Source organism: Trichosurus vulpecula, chromosome 4 (genome assembly GCF_011100635.1).
Source record: "Trichosurus vulpecula isolate mTriVul1 chromosome 4, mTriVul1.pri, whole genome shotgun sequence".
NCBI lineage: Eukaryota > Metazoa > Chordata > Mammalia > Diprotodontia > Phalangeridae > Trichosurus > Trichosurus vulpecula.
The window spans coordinates 164,000,108-164,019,904 of NC_050576.1; the positions used below are offsets into that span (position 1 = coordinate 164,000,108).

The 19,797-nt window shown below is 45.9% G+C and overlaps 2 protein-coding genes across 9 annotated transcripts; both read right to left on the reverse strand.

Annotated features, from left to right (window-relative positions):
- Positions 1 to 4,526: 4,526 nt before the first annotated feature.
- Positions 4,527 to 14,621, reverse strand: LOC118846329 (chromatin target of PRMT1). Of its 7 annotated transcripts, none has more exons than XM_036754745.1 (7): positions 14,335 to 14,585; positions 13,307 to 13,388; positions 11,060 to 11,213; positions 10,332 to 10,415; positions 8,386 to 8,569; positions 7,529 to 7,666; positions 4,527 to 5,868 (listed from the first exon to the last, which is right to left on the reverse strand). In XM_036754745.1, the coding sequence occupies exons 2-7, from the start codon at positions 13,369 to 13,371 to the stop codon at positions 5,666 to 5,668; spliced, it is 828 nt and encodes a 275-aa protein (XP_036610640.1). In that variant the 5' UTR covers positions 13,372 to 13,388; positions 14,335 to 14,585; the 3' UTR covers positions 4,527 to 5,665. The 7 variants fall into 7 exon arrangements, with proteins under 7 accessions (XP_036610640.1, XP_036610639.1, XP_036610641.1 ...); XM_036754744.1 differs by having other exon boundaries at positions 8,386 to 8,572; XM_036754746.1 differs by lacking the exon at positions 10,332 to 10,415 and having other exon boundaries at positions 8,386 to 8,572; positions 14,335 to 14,621.
- Positions 14,622 to 15,858: 1,237 nt separating this feature from the next.
- S100A1 (S100 calcium binding protein A1) lies at positions 15,859 to 19,658 on the reverse strand. Of its 2 annotated transcripts, none has more exons than XM_036756853.1 (3): positions 19,547 to 19,658; positions 16,753 to 16,906; positions 15,859 to 16,181 (listed from the first exon to the last, which is right to left on the reverse strand). In XM_036756853.1, exons 2-3 carry the CDS (start codon positions 16,891 to 16,893, stop codon positions 16,038 to 16,040), a joined length of 285 nt encoding a protein of 94 aa, XP_036612748.1. In that variant the 5' UTR covers positions 16,894 to 16,906; positions 19,547 to 19,658; the 3' UTR covers positions 15,859 to 16,037. The 2 variants fall into 2 exon arrangements, with proteins under 2 accessions (XP_036612748.1, XP_036612747.1); XM_036756852.1 differs by having other exon boundaries at positions 16,753 to 16,910.
- Positions 19,659 to 19,797: the final 139 nt, after the last annotated feature.

Below are 19,797 nucleotides of genomic sequence, written 5' to 3' on the forward strand. Positions count from 1 at the left end.
GACCCGTGGATCTTCATTGTTCCTCCCAATTCCCTGTGCCCCCTGAAATTCTCAACCCAGATTTAAAATGAGAATTATCTAGCGTCCCTTAATGAACCCTGGTCCTTTGTAGCTCTAACTGTACTCCCTCTCCCACAACTTGGACCCCAGATTCCTTCAGCTTTACCCACAGACCCTAACTTCCTCTAGTACCTTTTCCACAGGCCCTCCCGTGGATCTTAGCTTCTTCTACCTTGCCCACTGATTCCTTCATGGACCCTGGCTTTAATACCATGCCCTCTGTGACTATTCTTTCTTAAGTTATATAGTTCTGACTGCCCTCTATGCTCCCTGGCCGTGGCTTGGGCCTATGTCTTGCTCATAGTGACAGATGCTATCATGTTTGAGGTCAAAAGCAAATTGGCGGTGCCAAACTGGCCTTCGCTACCTCTACTGAAAGTCTGGCCAGCATCACAGCAGGGTATACGGGACATGGGGTAGGCCCTTCTGGCCAGCCACTTGGAGGGACTATATGGAAACCATGTTATTGGGATAGGATTAGGGCTATGATTAGAGCATGGGGCTGGGCCATGGACATCAGGTTCAAAGTAAAAAAGTGTGTGGGAGCAGGAAGAACCAGGACATTGACAATGAACATTGTTAGGAAAAATAGGAGCAGAGTCAAAAAACTAATGTTGAAAGGAGTACAGTACTGTCAAGGCAAGAGAGGAGACATCAAAAATCTTGGGGAAAGGGCTGGGAGGACAAGAGAACTCTTGGGGCAGACTAGGACTATGTCATTCCCAAAAGACCCAGATAACTTGACTACTGTGTGGAACAAGTGAAGACCTCTCATAAAAGGGAACAAATTAGATAAATAGAAATAAGTAGGATAGTGAGTCCCATTTCTCTACTTAGATATTTTCCTTTCTGTAAAGCCATTTCTCTACTTAGATGTTTTCCCCTCCACAAGCTTAGCTAGTGACTGTAAGGCCCCAGAGGTTAAGAACAGGACACAGGATGCTCGCATCCTGTGTATTTACCTAATGGCGAGAGGCCTGAAAGAAAGAAGGGTTGAGGTGAATAAGTCAGCAACCATAAAATCCTCTGAAAGTAAGGATAGGACACAGGATGCTCACCCCCTGTGCATTGACCCCAGGATAAGGGACCCTCAGCTCAGCAGAAAAATGAATGAAAAGCCGGAAAGCCAGGTGCAATGTAGACGTGCAAGACCAGTTAGGTATGAATGATGCAAGACAAGGTGTAAGGGTGCTGGGGATATCCGTCACAGATGTATGGGTGATGGGAAAGGCTAGTTTGCCACAGATGTGAAGATGAGGTAACCAACAACTGGCTTGTGCCTGTCACAGATAACCAAACCATTTGTTCATTGTTATTGTCATTAAGATAGATTTATCACTTCAGATTGATTGGAGAATGAAATAAGAATGGTGGGAAGTTCATGTTCGTCACCTGCTTGTCAAAAATAACCATACTGTTTGTTCCTTGCCATTGTCCCTGGGATAGATTTATCGCGTCCAGATTGTACCCTCAAAGCTTACGTCTGCAAGCTGAGAGGAAGGAGGCTGGGAGGGGGAACTGCGGTTAGGGACCTATATAAACACCCCAATTTTCTGTGTCCAGTGCGCTCTGACACTGAGAGGACCCCCAGTCCTTTCGATGTCCAGGTTGCCCTTTCCCCGTGGGATCGTAATAAATTTTCCTTTCTACTTTCACCTTGAGATGCCTCTGTTTTTAATTCTTGGATTCGTAAAATCCATCCCACACACTACCAACATCTCTTTCTCCTCAACAACAATAAGGCCCAAGAATCATGGATTCTCCCTTCCCAGGGATGGAAAAGATGATACTAACTAGTTCCCCAGTTTCTAAATGCCTCGCCTCCTTTCAGTGATGGTGGATATCAGTGTCAGTTACTCAGTCCATTGCTATCTGTTCCACCTCTTCTATCCACTCTCACTTCCCAATCTCCATCTTCCAATATGGAGGAGAGGAGTGACTGGATTCCAGACTTCAGCTCCATTTGGGGGAGGTCAATACTTAAACTGTGCTTACTCAAACTTTTACCAAAGGAAGATGGGGTATTGGGGTTCCATGGAAAGGAGGCTGGGAAGCTCTGGGTATGTGAGAACTTGGCTGCGTCACCACTGGTGGACCTGGCTAGTCCCTATCTCCTTTTCCCTCTCCAGTACCAGACATTGACATCAAGACTCCAGCTCAAGGCTCCAGACTCAACAGCTGCTGAGTCTCTGGCCCTTGAGGCCCCCTACCCGTTCTCCAGGCTACCTTAGCTACCTTTCCTTAACCTGGATGTTTCACTTTACTCTTAGGGCTGCTGACTTAGCAGCCCTGGGGACAAAGGGTATGAAAGTCCATTCAGATCCTAGGTTTTTGGAGATGTCAAGAGAGATGACATCAAGAACCTGGGGATGCTTCAGGTTTGGGGATATTGGAGGGAGGAAAGGCTGTTGCTTGTTGGGGTGGATTGGATTATCTGCACACCTGTTAGGATCCTAGGGAAACTGGTCATGACTGCCTGAATGTCATACAGTACCAGCAGCCTACTGTCCTGGGTACATTGGATACACATAGACTGAGCTGGACTCCACAGGTGACTTCAGTTGAACGGCCAGTCCAGTTCACGCCACTACTCCTGAAATTTCCTCACCAGGCTTTCAATAGCTCACCTGGCAAAACCTTCATGTTCTCAGATTGCCAATGGCAGTACAGGTTGTTTATGATAGGCTGGCAGGCATCCCTAGTGCCTGAACTGGGTGGAACATAGGGATAGGGGGTAGGAGAGTGGAATGTTGATGCACTGTGTCAGGGAAGTGGATTTTTCACCCACTTTGGCCCAAATCTTACTTTATCCCTAGTGCCCCTTTACTTTATTGGTTCTTTTTTTTTTCACCCCTCCTGCTCTCTAAACCCAGTAATTCCTGCCCCCCCCCCCTTTCCAAGGTAGGACTCTCATCTCACTTCTGCTCCCACTCACACCTCCTGAGGCTGCTCGCTCCTTAGCCCAGGGCACTCTCCACCCTGGAGAATGCTTTTGTTTATAGTATAAATAGAATCTAATACAGGTGAATTCTAGCTCTGAAGCCATTTAAATCCATGCCCTTGCAATCCTCCCCTGGAGTCTAGGGTAACCCAGCTCCTAGAAAAAAACCAGTGGTCTAGGCAGAGGGTATTTCTTTGTCCAGCTTTTGGAAGTGGCTGAGTCTCATGACCAAGTCATGTTTTCAGCAGGAGCTGAAGACCTCTAGCCCACTTCCTCATTAATATGTCTACCCCCTCAGTAACTTCAGTAATTGGGGTTTTCACCTGTCAGGGTACCCCCTTTTAAGTATTCAGGTTTTGTCTTCAGTCATTGAGACCAACGATCAATTTATCATTAGATAACCTAATTAGCAAATAATTACCCAGAACGTCTCAGGATTTTCATTTTTTACGACTTGGTTGGAAAGGCTAAGCAACTGGGGATAGCAGGAGCCAGCAGCAGTTGTGCCAGACTAAACACAACTCTTCACCTAAAGCCATTTACAAATTCCCACTAGTTTCCTCCCTTCCTAGCCATCTACACCACCTTCACTTTGCCTCAACACACTTGATAGAATTCATATCCTTTTCTCCTTTACAACTTCATGCCCTGGTTAGTAGTGAGGCAAACTGGCAGAGCAGGATAAAACACTCCTCAGCATGTGCAAATAGGTGGCTCAAGTGATGGAAGCACCACCTGCGAAAGGTTGGTGTACACGTACTTGTTGGTTGAGGATATGCCTAAGGTGCAGCATTTGAAAAGACCCCCAAGTGATGTAGAATCCATATAGCAGTTCTCTTCAGTTTGGCTCCAAAACAAAATGCCTGGTGAAACTATGTAAGCAGGGAATTTGCAGAGGGCCAGTCAGTACCTTTGCACAAGGCTAGGAGATTGTCTCTAGTGTCATTTTAGGAGGGTACTTGGAAAGTTGTAGTCTGGAATGGTCACTCCAAATGCAAACCGTCAACCTACTATGCCTCCACATTAAGTATAATGTAGCTCATCGAAGACTAAAGCACCTAATTGCCCATTATCAAAAATTTAAAGCATACCTACTCACAAGCTGACACTTTCTCGTTCTATTTTCAATTAAAGGATACTATCCTTTTCTTCCCACTGGCACTGGGAGCAGCTTTTGGGGTCTAGAGCCAGTCACTGAAAAAGTCCCAAGAGACCCCAGGTTCCCAAAAGGTGAGGGTATAAGCTGTCCTAACGGGAACCTTTTGAAACAACACAGGATTAACTAGGGAGACAGGAATAGTAGGGTGGTCCTAGACGGTCTTCCTAATTTCATACCAATTGTGCGTTAGTTACATCCAACAGATAATCTACCCCTCTCCAAAAACTAGATGGCGTATATTCCATTTTTGGAGTTACTTTACTCAAGCTTTTTCAAAGCATGGCTGTGATTTAGGGGAGAAAACTGCTCCCCCTGGTGGACTGACATGGTAAAAGTGAGCTAGTGAACACAGGGGAAAACGATTAGTGTTATTTCAAGGTTTATCATCTATCCAGAATGAAAAGCATACAGGTAGAACCCCCAGCTGAAATGGCTGTGAAGTTTCGAATGAACCCAGCAAGAAAAGGTCAAAGGCCTGGTTGGACTTGAGAACGGTTTCTTCTTTGTTACAATGAACCAGAAATACAAGATTCTATTGAAACTGGAACAGCTGACAAAGGTATGATTGAACTTTAAAACTTCAAGGGAAAGAAAGAATTAAGAGATAAGCAAAGCCAATGTGGGTGGTAAAATCCAAAGTGTTCTAGACTGAAAATTGTTTGGTTTTTAACAAATAAAGATAATAGCACTTCTAAGGCGTTCTCAGAACCCACCCGGCAGTTACCCTGCCATAATTCTCTCACTCCTCTCCCCTCTTAAGAATCTGCCAAACAGCCTCTCTCCTTTGCTGTGGGTAAGAGCTTGACTAATGTTACCCATTTTGTTCATGATACGAAGTACAGAGGGGGGAAGCTTATGTAACAAGGTGGCTTATTACTATGGTTAACACCTTTATCTAGGTGAGGTAAGGGCTTGCATGGTAAAAACCTGATTACCACTGGTAATTTATACAAGATTGTTACCTGGCCCCCAAAGTAACAAACTAACTCCCCCTCATTTGCTGCAGTGTCTGAATATGTCTTCCGTCCCCAGTTTTTGCAGTTTTTTTTTAAAAGAACAATTACCAGTTCTTTTATAGCCCTCTCTTTAAAACCTCTGTACAGAAGAGGAGCTTCCAACGTGAGATTTGTGCTATAGTATTCTTTAGGACCTTAATTCGAAGCCTGAAGGCTGAATGGGGACAACATTAGCATGTCAGTGCATATGGGAGTGAAGGGAGGGAGGAGGCGTATTCCAGTCACCAGGCAGTCACATTCAAGTTCAGAGGAGTACAGAAAAAAAAATAATATAAAACCAATTAAAAAAAAACAAAACCACAAACATTTCATCCAACACAGTATCAAAAAGTAAAGGAACACACAAAATGTATGAACTGGTGGTTGAATAAAGTCCACAACCTAGTATGACAGATCCTTTCAGCATCTGTCAGGTCTTCTCATTTGTTAGCTCAGGGTCTGTACAGATGTTATGAACTTGTAGAACAGTCTCTAACAGGAAGGCGGGCCTCAATCATTGGTCTCAGGGTCTGTCTGAGCCATGTATGCATCAAGCTCAGCATCCAGGTGTCCTTTTGTTTTCGACATATATGCATCCAATTGGTTGTCAAGCTGCTCCTTGGTCAGCGCAGGACGGGCAGAACCTCTACCTCGTCCCCGACCTCTACCTCGACCGCCAAAGCCCCCTCGTCCTCGGCCTACCATGCCTCGACCTGACCCAGGAAAAGGAAAAGAAAGTTATACATTTAAGCTGAGGCCTTAAGGCTGCTTACTATGTGGTAGTGGATAGTGATCTTCATGCTAATAAGGGACTCTAATAGATAAAGGTAAAGGAACATAAGTTTTTTTTAAAAAGGATTCTGATCAAAATGAACACTAAGCAGTAAGCAACTTAGGAAGAGTACATAGTCAATCTTTTGAAACAATAAGCATAACACGTACTGGATAAAGTTGTTATAACACTTTCTTCAGCATGATTCTATCCGCTACCTTATGGGCAAGGATTTTTTTCCCCCCACTGAATTTCACATTTTCATTGCCCTACCCTCTTTTCTGATTGACTTTAATTACTTTAATTACTTTCTGATTACTTTAATTAAAACTAGAGACCTGCTGACATCTCATGATCTAGTAGAAAGACTTAAGTTAATGGATTTGAAAAGACATGAAATCTCTTAGCCTTGAGAGGCTTTGCAATTTTATCACCATTACCTCTGAATTGCACATCCAAACCAGACCATTTGGCAATGTATTATATTATAGAATACCTCCATGAGGCTTAGTGCTCTCAGAAGCCATTTCTCTACTGTCCTGTGTGTAGTTTGACACAGGAACTGTGTGGGGAGATCGGAAAGGAACCAATAAGTAACCCCAGCTGTCAATACATTCCCCTCTAAGGACTGGTCATGCTTATGCCAATAAGCAATTAATCATTTACTAGTGTTCACTAAGAAAGTTCCAATTCACTCAGTAAAACAGCCACTTTAGCCTTATCCCCAGGCAATCAGTTCTAAAATGGTTTGGCAATATGCAATTTCATCCTGCAATCCAAATTTAGCTTAGCATTCACTCAACAAACCAGACGGCACACAATGAAAATACAGGTAATCCAAGGCATTAGTTTTCATTTTCTAAGAGCCTTGGGTACCACAGGCCTAAGTTATGCCAGTAGTAATTCATACATTGGGAACTGCCCCCACCCCCAGCCTGGAAAATTTAAAGCTCTTACCAGTTCTGGCACTCTCTGGGTCAAAAGGTCCCTAGGCAAACACTAAAGGTTGCACAGGTAGGGTGGAATAAACCATTTCAAAATCTGAGCAAAAACTAGGAATCAGCAGTAAAACACTAACTTCATTCCTACATATGCCAAATCAACACATCTGAATACTTTGGCCAATAAGGGACTTAAGTCTCAGGGTTCCCCACAGGTTCCAATTCTATCTTGCTATTTGGTGATTTCAGAACTAAGGTTAAGTTCCAGATATTGCTGCCTAGTGGCCCAAAGGTTCTTGATATTGCTCATCACCACCACCTGTCCAATCCTGCAAATACCTGAATTGCACATAGTAGGAGCTCAATAAATATTGGTTGAATTTAATACTTCTTATCTGGGTCAGTTGTAATGAGAACCTGAAAAGAAACTATTAGCAATTCAGGTTGGTAGAAATTATATTTAAAAACTGTTTTATGTGCTTAATCAACCTTTGGGAAAATCCTAGGAGTACCTCTACACAATGGCACAGCTTCTAGTTTATGAATTTGAATAGAAGTTCCCCCTCCTCCTTCTAAAGCCTGCAGATGACAAAGCTACGCAAGAAGATGTGTCTAAGTTTTTTAGGGAGAAACACTCTCTGAAGATGGTAGCTGACTAACCTCTACCACCGATTCCTCCACGGCCCATTGCTCCTCGCCCTAGGCCCCCTCTCCCAGGGCCTCCACGACCTCGGACACCACCTCTTCTTAATCCCATTCGGGGAGCTACGCCTCGTCCACCTCGGAGCAGGTTTTGACCTTGGAGAGGGGAGACACAATGCACATGCAGGTAAATTCAAGATATAAAGTTTAAATCCCAGCCAGGGAAAGGTGGTGAGGTTTAAACGGGAATAATATGGACACTTTCCAGGTTGGCCAGAGCAAGTCTACACTGGGAGGATGAGCACTTAACTAGAAATCTGCTTTTCATGTGCTAATTTCAACAAGTATATATTGAGCTCCTCCTACGTGCCCCTAACATTCTGGTAAATTATAAAATAGTTGACTGTTCTTATCGTCAAGGAGCTTACAATCTTGTTAGGGACAACTTATATACAAAGAATCCGCAAGCGTATGATTAAGTGCAAAACTGTACTATGTTCATCAATGTTGTTTTTAAAAGTCCTCTAATCATGGTATACCAGAGTACAGTATACACAGAAGAAGCTGGCCTATCTAATGAGTTCTGGCCCAACAGAACAAACCTCATAGGTTTGCTTAAGTAAACTTGACCTATTTTTTAGTGAATGAGGAGGGTGGCAAGTTTAATTAAAATGGCATAGGGAAGATATGGATTACTTCTTATGCAAATCAAAGACTTTCACCACTGTCGGTATAATCAGAAAAGAACACTCCATATAATTAAGACAAGTAATCTTAAAACATAACCTTTGCAGCCAGATTAAGAGCTATATGACCTTAAGTAACACGAAGGAAAGGGGAAGAGAGGCATGGCATAATGGATTTTAAGGACTGACCTCGAAGAGACATTCCTCCTCTTAGCAGGGTTCTTGTAGCACGTCCTCCACGAAGTCCTCCTCGTGGCAAGCCTCTCTGGCCCATGGGCAAGCCCCGTCCTCCAACTGCTCCCCTGGCCAGGGGGCCAGTGGGACGGCCTAACCGTGCCTGGATGTTACTTTTACCTAGACGTTGTTTTAAGCTCTTCTGAAAGGAAAGTTTTGAAGAGGTTAAGATCAGGAAACAGTCCAGAGGAGATGGAGATTCACAGTGCACAGAGAAGCAAGTGAGATGCTTTGCATGGAGGGAAAGCCCTGCAGTGAGTACCCTAAGAATCCCCATCCAGAAAAAGCTAGTACTTGCCTCAGGAGAAGAAAGAAGCTGAGTTTTGTCCTGAACACTCTTAAGAAGCTTGAATTTGGTCCTGAATTTGGAAAGCACTACAAACTACCTGAATATGCTTTGAATTCAGTCACCACACACCAAAATCTCTTCAGCCTTTTAAGTTCTATCTTCAAATCCTGGATTTTACTGGTTGTTTTTCCACTTTCGATTAGTTAACTTTGTGAATGCTATAAGGGAATCCTAAAATAAATCAAAGGATCATAGATTCAGAGCTGGGACCTTAGAGGTCACCTGGTCCAATTCCTTCATTTCACAGATAAGGAAACTGAGACCAGAGTTGAAGGCTCCAGGTCTCACAGTTAAATAGAGAGCTAGATTTTTCCAACATTTTCTGCTGCACCTTGCTGACACGACTAGTTATACCAACAAAACACTATATAAACCAACAACTCTACCTTCCAAAACTGGGAATTCTGATTTTTTGAGAATTACAGTCTTCATCTTTTGTCAGAATTTAAATTACAAATTTATCTGAGTTGTGGATAGTTAAGACCTAATCTGATTTTCCTGCTTGTAATGTGGTCCTTCAATTCACTCTCAGGGTTACACCTGTAGATGTCTCTTCCTTTACCTTAGGATTTGACGAATAAACATGAAAAGTTATAAGCTCTTGAAATTTCATAAATTCATGACCCCACATCTATTTTCCCAATAGGTATCATTATTAATTACGTTTTAGTACAAAACAAACAACTAACCTTAAATGTTTTCATCTTTAAGTCAATACAATTCTTGACTACCTTTCAGAACAAGTCTGTACTACGTATGTGTGAAGATTTCACAGATCCCTCCCTTCTCTCAAGAGAGAAAAATGTCCCCTCACAAATGAAATCAGGTGTAGCCTTGAGGAAAACCAGAGGCCTGGTAAATGTCTTTTCATTCTCTAAAATCACCAATATTAACATGCACAAACCCTTGCTTTTAGTTACCTTTAATAGTAGTCACCTTTGAGCTCCTAGTCATTGGAAAATATGCTGGTGATGAAAAAATTTCCCAGTGTAATAAGGTCAAATGTGAACATAAATTCTCTTTCTAAACAATTAAGTAGGCTTTGATGCACTGTATACCCTACTGTAAGATGAACCATGACTATTAATGGTCTCCCTACGCTGTTCTTTTTCTTTAGAAAGACACACCACAGGTCAGAAATCCATTCCACGAGCCACATTAACGGCCACACAGGGCTGTTTTTCTCACAGCAAAAGGCCTAGTTTTTCCCTGCTATCACTACTGGTCCCTAAATATTTATAGTGACGAGGCAACAATTAATACCCTGTTTAAGTTTCTGGAGGCAAACTTTCCATATAGACTTCACTCATAACAATTCTTTTGAAAGACCTAGAGAGTCTTATCTCTAGGAACTTGTCCTCATTTTGAACTCTTTGAAGAAGCTAGTGTTACCTACCATCTTTTTTTTTTTTTAAATGATAAAATATTTTAGCCACTCTGTGGTAGCTGAAGCTTTGTTTATTTTTGGCCAGTGAGCCCAGTGGTTCAGAGTGTGTTATATTTAACTAGATCTAAGCACAGCCATGCAAGTGCTCCCATTTAAAGTCCTTACAGTTGCATGGCACCGGCCTCCAGACTGCCAGCCACAGCTTGGACATATCCTTCCACAGCCACTCTCCGGACTTGCATACACAGTCTATGAATAATAAAGAGCAGGTTTTACTTCAGACCTAGGTGGAAATATGGATTGTGCCTTACTGGAAATTTGGGTTGAAAACCATAATCGTCTCTAATCGTATATTCAGACTTCTTGTTTTCTTCTAGACATACCAGTTGTTTTGGGGAATGGCTTCCTTCACTACCTCTAAAATCACTGTTTTCCCAAGTTACTTAGCATTGTCAATACAAATAAATTAAGATTATCCAGAATTTCTAGATGGGGGGAAGAGAGAGAAAAAGCCTGTTTTCCTAGCTTTTAAGTCATTTGACAATAAATACCTCCATAACAATGAGAGAATTAAAGAGAGGTATGAGATATGCCAAGAAACTTAATTAGTTCTTGAGGAAGTCCCAGAAAATAGAAAATTACAGACACACTATTACCTATAAACATGATCCAGGCCACATTAAACTGCAACCCCCAAAGAGAAATGCAGTAGGTTACTTATTTTACTTCTCAACCAAAATAAAATTCTCTGAACTCCTTTTTCCCTCCAGAAAATCCTCAGCTCTTACCCTGAGCCACCTTGTAATAATCCACCATATCCTGCATAGCCATCAGTAGGGCTGCCTGACAGGCATCACCAGCTGCCTCTGGAGGATTATGACCTACTCTCTCACCTGCTTAAGTTTCAATGCTGCCTGGACAGAGGGTCTATTCTCCATCTGCTGGGCCAGTCTTCTGTTTCTGGCACTGGCTAGCTGCTGTTGCTGCTGCATCGTAGCCCGAATATTCACTGGCATCGGCTGTTTGTTCTTCAGCATATTAGTAAAGCTTCAAGGTCGAACAAAATGGGTGTTTAAATAAAAGCTTTATTACAAAACATTTATTGGCATTTTCATGGCTCTCTAGACCAGGAGCTCCAGATCCCACGAACTTTATGTAAAGTGGTACGCTTAGATCAAGGCTGATGTGGGTCAAGGACTCCTCTGTTTCCACAAACGTGCAAGAATCAGAAACTTAGAAATGCAGGTAAGTGCAGTACATTCATTCAAAAGTGATAACAAGGGCTTAGGTTACTGCTTTTAGAAAAGTGGAAGGAATGAAAAACACGCAATAAGCAGATATGGTGATGACAGGAATACAGAAGATGTTACAAAGAATCAGAGGAAAGCACAAAACAAATACCCTGGGGTGGGGTAAATCAGAGAAGTAATTTTAGAGGGAACTGGTCTGAGGTGCACCTTATGGGTGACTGTGGACTGGTTACGGCACCCTCTAAGGTCCATGGAAATGATGCCTCCATATCAACAGAGGAGTGTATCAAGTTTTCTATTGTCTCTGTCAATCTAGTTACATGCAAAGAAGTCATTTTATAATCTCACCACATGCCATGAACTAAGACAAAATCTAGGGCATACGGTGAAAATTTTTAAGGGAGAGCCCCTGCACCTATGATTTCATCAGTGTAGGAAATCCAGTGAGGAAAGTCCCTTTACCAATACAGAATGGCACTTGCTCTTAAACTCAGATCAGGGAGATCTCAGAGGCATAACCTATTCCAACTGCCTTATTTTACAGAAAGAGGAGCTGGGGCCCAGAGAGGGTAATTAGTGACTTGCTCAAGGTCACACAATTACTAAGCTTCTGAGGTAGGATTCCAATGAGGTCTGACTTTAAGTCAGGGTCCCTATACAAACACTTCTCACAGAGTTGTTTGGGAATTCTGGGACGTTAAGTGACCTAAGGTCACACAGCCAGTGGCTCCTTGAATCCAGGCTTTCCTGACTCAGCTGGCCTTCCTATCTACCCACACCCAGATGGGCCTTCATGTTGAACAGTTTTCTTTTTTTCTGGCCTGGACTTTATCGGTATAGAGAGCTATCAGTAAGGAGGTTCCCTCCACCAAGGCAGGTTTACTCCTGCCTTAACTTAAAAGTCTCAAAAGAGTTGCCCAGGGCACTGAAAATAAATTACTTGCCCAGGGTAATAGAGTCAGAATGTCAAAAGCAAGACCTGAATTTGGATCTTTTTGACCCCAAAGTCTGTTCTTTATCTACTATGTAATGCTTGCTTCTCATGGTGAATATTAAGCTTAACAACAGTTAAAGCAACCTCCCTTCTAGTTTGCTATGTCCCATACTGTAATTTACCTTCCATTTAGTTAAAAGAACCACATAAAAAATTTTAACACAGAAATCTTTATGGTGTTATATTTTAACAGCTTAACTTTCCTGGACTTCAATGGCATCTCACCTAATTACCCCAAGTGAGTCTTCTTGAAAAAGTCATGCATTAGTGCAACAACTTAGACTGAGAATGTGATGACACTCCAATGAGTGTCATCTATGAAAGCTCAATGTGACAGGAAAGAACATTTAATAGAAAAAGAAGTAAAAACAAAGCCTAAAGCAGTACTGAAAGATGCAGAGATGAAGCAAAGAGGGTGCCTCTTACAAGGCCCAAGAATAGCATTCAAGAGCCTTTGGGCTGAGTTTTGGCCTGCTACCTGCCTCTTACAGGCCGGACCACAATCCTGTCGGCCTTGGACTGGGCAGCAAGCCTCCTACAGCCAGGGTAACATGCTACTGTGCTGCAGCATCCCCTATATCAATGTAAAAAAACATGAATAAAAAGGGAGGGTGTGAAGTGTTTTAATTTAAAACACATCCCACCAGATTAACGGTTCAAATACTTTAGTGTAAACAGCTACCGATAATGGATTTTGAAACATTGCCCAATTTGCTTTGCGTACCACCATATGCAGCAACTTAAGAACAGAGGTCTTTAGCCTTCTGTTGATATTTAGGTTAGCTTTTACTTAAAAACTGGGCAGAAATCGAGATGGTTTTAGTCTATTGGACCCCGGGGCCAATTTAAGTAAAGTTTCCTTATGTAGGAGTTGAAGTTTCTGTTGGCTGCCTCACCGCTCATTTAGAGACATCTTGGTGGTGCTTTTTAGCACGACTTTCGGAGCTGACTGTGCAGCCATCTTCAAATCCCGGGAATCTGTAAAGGATAACGGGCGGATTAAGCAAAACAGGTGACACTATCTCTATAAGGGACAGCTACAACCAGCAGTCAGCAGAGGTATCGTGGTTTTGCGGAGCCGGAGACTATAAAGCAGTCCTCCCAACGTAAAGTTACCAAGCGAGGCCGGCCTGCCTGCCTGCCCCGATCACCCCTCCCCCAGGGAGAATCCAGCAGTGGCGGTGCTATTAAGCACATGCCTCCTCATCTGGTCCCGAGAAAGGCTGGACGCTGCTTATGACCAAGTGCGGACTGAACGGACTTCCCCCCAAGTGGGGAAAACGCCTGCCTCTAAGCAGGGCGCCCTTCACGTAACTGCACCCTGTCTTCCTCAGAACCCCTCTGACTTTCGTCTCCACGGGGCCCTGGTGCCTCCAAACCAGCCACTTATTCAAAATCAACTAACATTTTCGGGCCCAACACTGAGTACAAAAGCACACATCGCGCCCCTACTTCTCTCGCGGCCTAAACCTTTCACTTCCCCTTTTCTCCATCTCGGTCCCTCCTCCGCTCTCGGCTCCCCGCCCCCAGAGTCCTTTTCTCTCGTGCTCTTCGCCCAACGCCCGCCATTCCTCTGGTGCTCCTCCCTCCTCCCCAGCCTCTGCCTCTTGGGGCTCAGGGTCCCCCCTTAAACGCTCTCCTCCTCTCTCCCTCCTCACCCGCTCGCCCCCTCAGTCGTTCTCCGTCCTCACGAGCTCGCCTCCCCCCCACTCCCCCGCCCATCGCTCGGCCCCCGCAGCGCTTCCGAGTCACGTGTTAGGCGGCCCCCCCCCACCCCGCGGTCGCTCCCCTCCCCCTCCCCCTTAGTCGTTCCCTCTCTTCTTCCTACCTTAACCCTTCTTTTTCAAGCCCCCCCCCCCAAGATTTTTCTTCACCCCCTCCCCCACCTCTGGCCCCAGGCCGGGCCGCGCACGCGCGCACGCACCAAAGGACACAGACGCCAGCGCTCCGCCGGGGGCCGCCGCTGCCACTGCGGTTGCGGTTGTGGGGCCGGGGACCGGCCGCGCTGGGCTTGTCTGGGGCGGGTGGAGATGCTGGGCTGAGACCGAGGGTAGTTAGTCGCTTGCGTGACGGGTTGGCTGTTGGGTCCTCGTTCTTCTTTCGGTCTGCCCTCCCACCCACTGCCGCAACCAAGTCCCCCTTGGCGACCCGAACAAAATGGCCGCCACGCTCAGAGTCGAATGGCGCTGGCCAAAATGGCGCCGGCGCGTTGATGTTGACGTGAGCCTCACGCTCGTCGCGAAGGGGCGGGGCTCTTGTGGGCTCCGCCCCCCGGCGTCGTTGCTAACACGTGCATACCGGGAGGGGAGGGGAGGGGAGGGGAGGGTGAGGTCTGTTGAGTGGCCACTTGGTGCTTCTGTGGACCCAGCGTTATGTTCCAAGAGGGCATTTATAGTGCACACAGTTAACGTGTGTCCATCAGACCCTGAAATCCTTGGGCTCTGGCAGGCACTTGCTCCCGGTGCATTCCCAACCTCTGACCCAGGGTGAGAACAGGTGGCGGCGGTAAACCTGGGTCCTGTACTCCGAGTCATTCCCTCCCTGCCCCTCTGCCACTGACCCCGGGCCGGTCCCAACCCTTGTGTCGCTTGTTACTTGTCCCTTTCCCTGTGCATCTCCCGGCCGTAACTGGAGATCCTGTACCGTGACCGGTACCAAACCGAGGTTTAATCCAAACGTTGTGCTGAGATGGCTGCTTCCAATCCCAACCTGTTGCTAATTAGACACTTCTTTCACTGGGACTGTTTCCTCATCTGTGAAATGATAGTTGGACTAGAAGAGGCAGGGTCTTAGCCTGGGGTTCATAACTTGTTTTTAAAAAATATTTTGATAACTATTTCAAGATAGGTGGTTTCTTTTGTAATCATATGCATCTTATGTACTTAAAAAAGTATTCCGAGGAGAGGGTTCCATGAGCTTCACCAGTCAATAAACATTTTATTAAGCGCCTGGCACCAGATTGCCAAAAGTATCCTTGACACACAAAAAGTTAACAAAAAGAGCTCCTGGATTAAAAACATTTTAAAAGTCTCAATTCTAGATCTTATCGTCCTAAATAATTTTTGGGCCTCTGCCCCTTCTCACCTTCTTACAACTTCTAACAACTTTACCTCTAACTTCTCAACCTTTGATTGCATTCTGGTGACCTGGAGGGAGACTTAGTTGATGGGATCAGCTCTCCTTACCTGTCTTAGCATCTTAGTCCTTTTGGGAAAGAGGGTTTCTCCCCTTCCCACCTTTCAAAGGGAGAAAATGAAGCACACTGAGGTTGTGCTATACAACTCTACCCCCCCCTCCACCCATCAGTCTGGAACCCCAAATACTCGATCTCCAGATCCCTATAGCATACTGGAATTTTCAGGAAAGTCATGAGCCCTTCCCATAATTGCCCTCAGGGAGAGTTATTACCTCTTCTTTACTAAACCCCAAAGGAGACAAACATCACAACTATTGGGAGAGAAGGCTTTAATGCGTAATGGAGCGGTACACCACAAATGCTACGGCCAAGCCTGGGACAGTGAATTGGGGGAGTCTGAGGGCAGGGGGAGGACCAATGTGGAAAGCGAGGGTGGGAATGAGGGGAGAGGGAACGGGGTTATTGGTGCTGGCCAGGGCTGGGCTGCTTGCTCAACTGTTCTCCCAGAAGAAATTGTTGCAGGCCACGGTAAGCGCAGCCACCAGCACCACATACTCCTGGAAGTCAACTTCACCATCGCCGTTCTCATCTAGCTCCTTCATCACCTTGTCCACTGCGTCTGCATCCTTCTGGGTCTAGAATAAGAGAGAAGGGCGTTTCTGTGATGGAGGGCTGGGAAGACTTTAGGGGGAATGGAGAATTGGCAAGGACTAGGAGGAGGGACTCACAGGGGAACTTGAGCCAGACTGTATAGGGTGATGAGGATGGACATGGAAGAAACTGGGAGTAAAAAGGAAATTTAGAGGGCAAGGGATGGGGAGGGGGTGTGAGTGGGATGGGAAGGCAAGACCGGGCTGGACTGGGACTTGGACTACTTTGTAGCTCTCTTCATGTATTTAATATAACCCTCAGAGTGTGAGCTCCTCAAGGACTGGGCAATGGAATTCATCTTTAGGGTCCCTAATGCCTATCGCAGTGTTTTGCATATAACTGGCCCTTAAGAAATGTTTGTTGAATTGATTTAAATTAATTAAGAGAGAGTCTGAGAGGCCTTTGAGGGACAGAGGAAGGAACTGGGATGGAGAATGGCAACATGACAGAAGGGAAATATAGAAGCTGCTTCCCATTCAGTTTGAGTCCAGTAGCTGGCTCCCAGGCTGGGAGCCCTAGGGTCCTCCCCCACCCCCTCAACCACCAAACACTCACATCCAGGAAGCCGGAAAGCTCAGCCTGCAGTAGCTCCTTCAGCTCCTTCTTGCTCAGTTTATACTTATCACCTTCTTTGCCAGAATGGGCGTGGAATACGTTGATGAGAGATTCCATGGCAGTCTCCAGCTCCGAGCCCATGGCTGCAACACACCTACCTTCCCCCACCAGGCCAGATTGGAGTGAGGTTGGGATAGGGAACAGGGATCAAGACCCAGGGCTGCTAGAAAGAAGAGAGCCCTGGGTTCCTAAAGCCCATATACTATAATGCACTCCATCCTTCGTGATGTGGATTCTATCCTCTAGGACCATATTCAATATTATTGTTTATTTTTTAAATTAACTCTTTACATGCTCATTTATTATTTTTAGTTAGCAGAAGCCAAAAGAACTGATTAATTCAGCCCTTCCTTTTTTAAAGCATCATAAGCCTCAGACCTGTAAGGGATCTTAGCGATGGATTCCAATTCCCTAATTTTACAGATGAGTAAACTGAGGACTAGCAAGGAGAAATGACTTGCCCAAGATCATGTATTTGGTTAGTGCAGAGCTGCGACTAGAACCTGGATTTCCTTGGCTTCTTTCTAGCACACTATGCTGCCTCTCCCCATGGTCTAAAAACCAAAGTAAAAGTTCAGAGAAAGGGGAGGAGGTTGAAGGCTCAAGGCTAGGGAAGGAAAGAGACAGGGGGCTAGAGGTGGGCACAGGGCAGGGAATATGGGGGAAGTTGATGGGCAGGAGCTGAGGGGGGTCTGAGGAGGGGGGCATTGTGGGTACACTAGAAGGAGGGGTAGAAACAGGGAACACTGGGCAGCACCAGGGAGCAAGAGGAATTCAGTGGTGGATGGACAAAAAGGACATCTTGCTCACTAGGCAGCTGCCCCTGGGAATGAGGGTGGGTCTTAGGAACTGACCGGTCTTTCTCTGGTGCTATTTTTATCAAAGGCCTAGCATGTTCTGCCCCAGCTAGGGTGTCTCTTCTGCAACTATCCCTGCCCTCTCCACACTGAGAACGAAGAGGGGTAGGGATGAAGGACCGCTTACGCAGTGTCATATTCATGCTTTTTCCTAACTTCTTATATTTGATGCCCCTAAATTCTCCCTCTGCCCAGGGGTTCGCAACCCCCTACTCACATCCCTCTGACATCTCTAATATCTCCCTACTTTTAGTTCCTTTGCCCCCTGCCCCCACCTTCTATGCTTTAGAATCTGCCAGACTGAAGTCTGTCTTGAGAACCAACTCTTTCTAATCAGACCTGGATAGTGGGAACGGAGAAGGGAATGTTTGATCCTTATCCTCCAGAGCTGGGCTCCTTGGTGCGGTGGGGGTGGGGAAACTAGGGTCCAAGTGCAATCTCCTCTCCCCACCAGCAGCTTGAACTTAAGAAGTGGAAGAGTAGATGGGAGTGTAGTTGGGGTGATCAGAAATGATGGAGAATTGTATGCCTGGGGCTCCATCTGAGGCAAGGGGCAAGAAATTGGAGGGGAGGAAGGAGGATGAGGTGTGAGGTTATAGTGGGGTATGGCATTGGAGAGGAGCTTCAAAACCCAGGACATTCCTCTGCTCTGGGAATAAACAGCACCAGTTCTCCCCTCCCCTCCCCTCCCCCCTTCATCCTCACAGGGGATCTCGGATGTCCTAGATCAAGTATCTCTCACCTCTTTCTCCAGGACTGGGGGGATGGACAATGGGTCCTATCGGATGACACTCTAGCTCCTCAATGGATCCCTTGTGAGTGTCACCCGAACTTCGGACATGAGAGATGGTTGTCACAGAGACCAAGGAGGGGGGAGGGGGTGTGGAATGGGAACCTGAAGCCTGGGTCTGATGGGGGGATAAGGGGAAGGGGGGCTGGCATCTCCTATTACCAGCCTCATCACCCATCACTGATGTGGAGGTCCTGAGGAGCCAAGGGAACCTTGAGTTTTCCCCCACAAAAATGCCTATGGACCCTTTGGGAAGCCCTGAAGAGTACAGTGTGATATGTGGTATCTCTGAAAGGTGTCAACTCAGTAGAGACTTTGTTGAGGGTATAGTTAAAAAATGCCAGAGGGAGGAGGGGAAGAAGTAAGGAAGTTAGGAAAGAAAGAGAAGAGGGAAAAGAAGGCAATGGGTTACTGAGTAGAGAGGCAGGTGAGTGGGGCAACCTTCCTAGAATCCCCCGCCCCCCCACCTTGGCATCCACTCATAGAAACTTTTCATCTATTGTTCTTGGATGTTATTAGGGGTTTAAACTTGGGGCAAAGCATGGGAGTAGGCTCAGACCCTGGGAAGGAATACTTTGGAGTCTTAACCTCCCCCCCACCCCAGGGCCCTTGGGGGTTGAAGAAAGCCTGGGCTTGGGAACAGCTGCCCAGTCAAAACTTATCTGTCTTCTACTTGGCTCATGCCAGGGCTACTTACCCCAGAGAAAGCAGAGTAAAGGCCTAGGGCCCAGATGTTTCAATCCTCCACCCTCAAACCCAAGAGAGAGATGAGTTGGGGTCTAGGAAGCCCCAAGGATAAAAGGGGGAATCTTGGGGATTCCTCAGCTAGAAAGGACCATTCTCTGAGGAAGGGGCTGTCTTGCTTTTGGAGAGAAGAGAAATTTATCGTCCCATTCCACCATTTAAGTCCCCAGGTAACTGGATCCTCCCTCCATGAATGGACCCTTCAGATCCTTCACTCAGCCCCAAAGTCCCCTATTGCTCACTCATAGTTCCCTTCAACTGAGCAACATTCCCAGACTCTTTGAGACCACCATCCCCTTTGTAGTTAGCACACCCTCTGTATCCGAGAAAGCAGAATACTCACGGGTGGGTTCGGGGCTGAAGGGGGAGCAGATGAGAGGGACGAAGCTGCGTGTCCTGTGACCAGAGCCGGTGTGGGGAGATCTCACTTCAGGCGTCCTTCTCCCCACTCTGGACACCCCCTCCTACCTTTAGCTCCACCCTCTCATCGGGCTGTCAGCCAGTGGAGCAAACGGCCAGTTAGCAGACAGAAGCGCCCTCTGTCTCGAGGGTTGGGACAAGCTGGCCCTATTTTACCTCCTCCCCCAGGTCCGG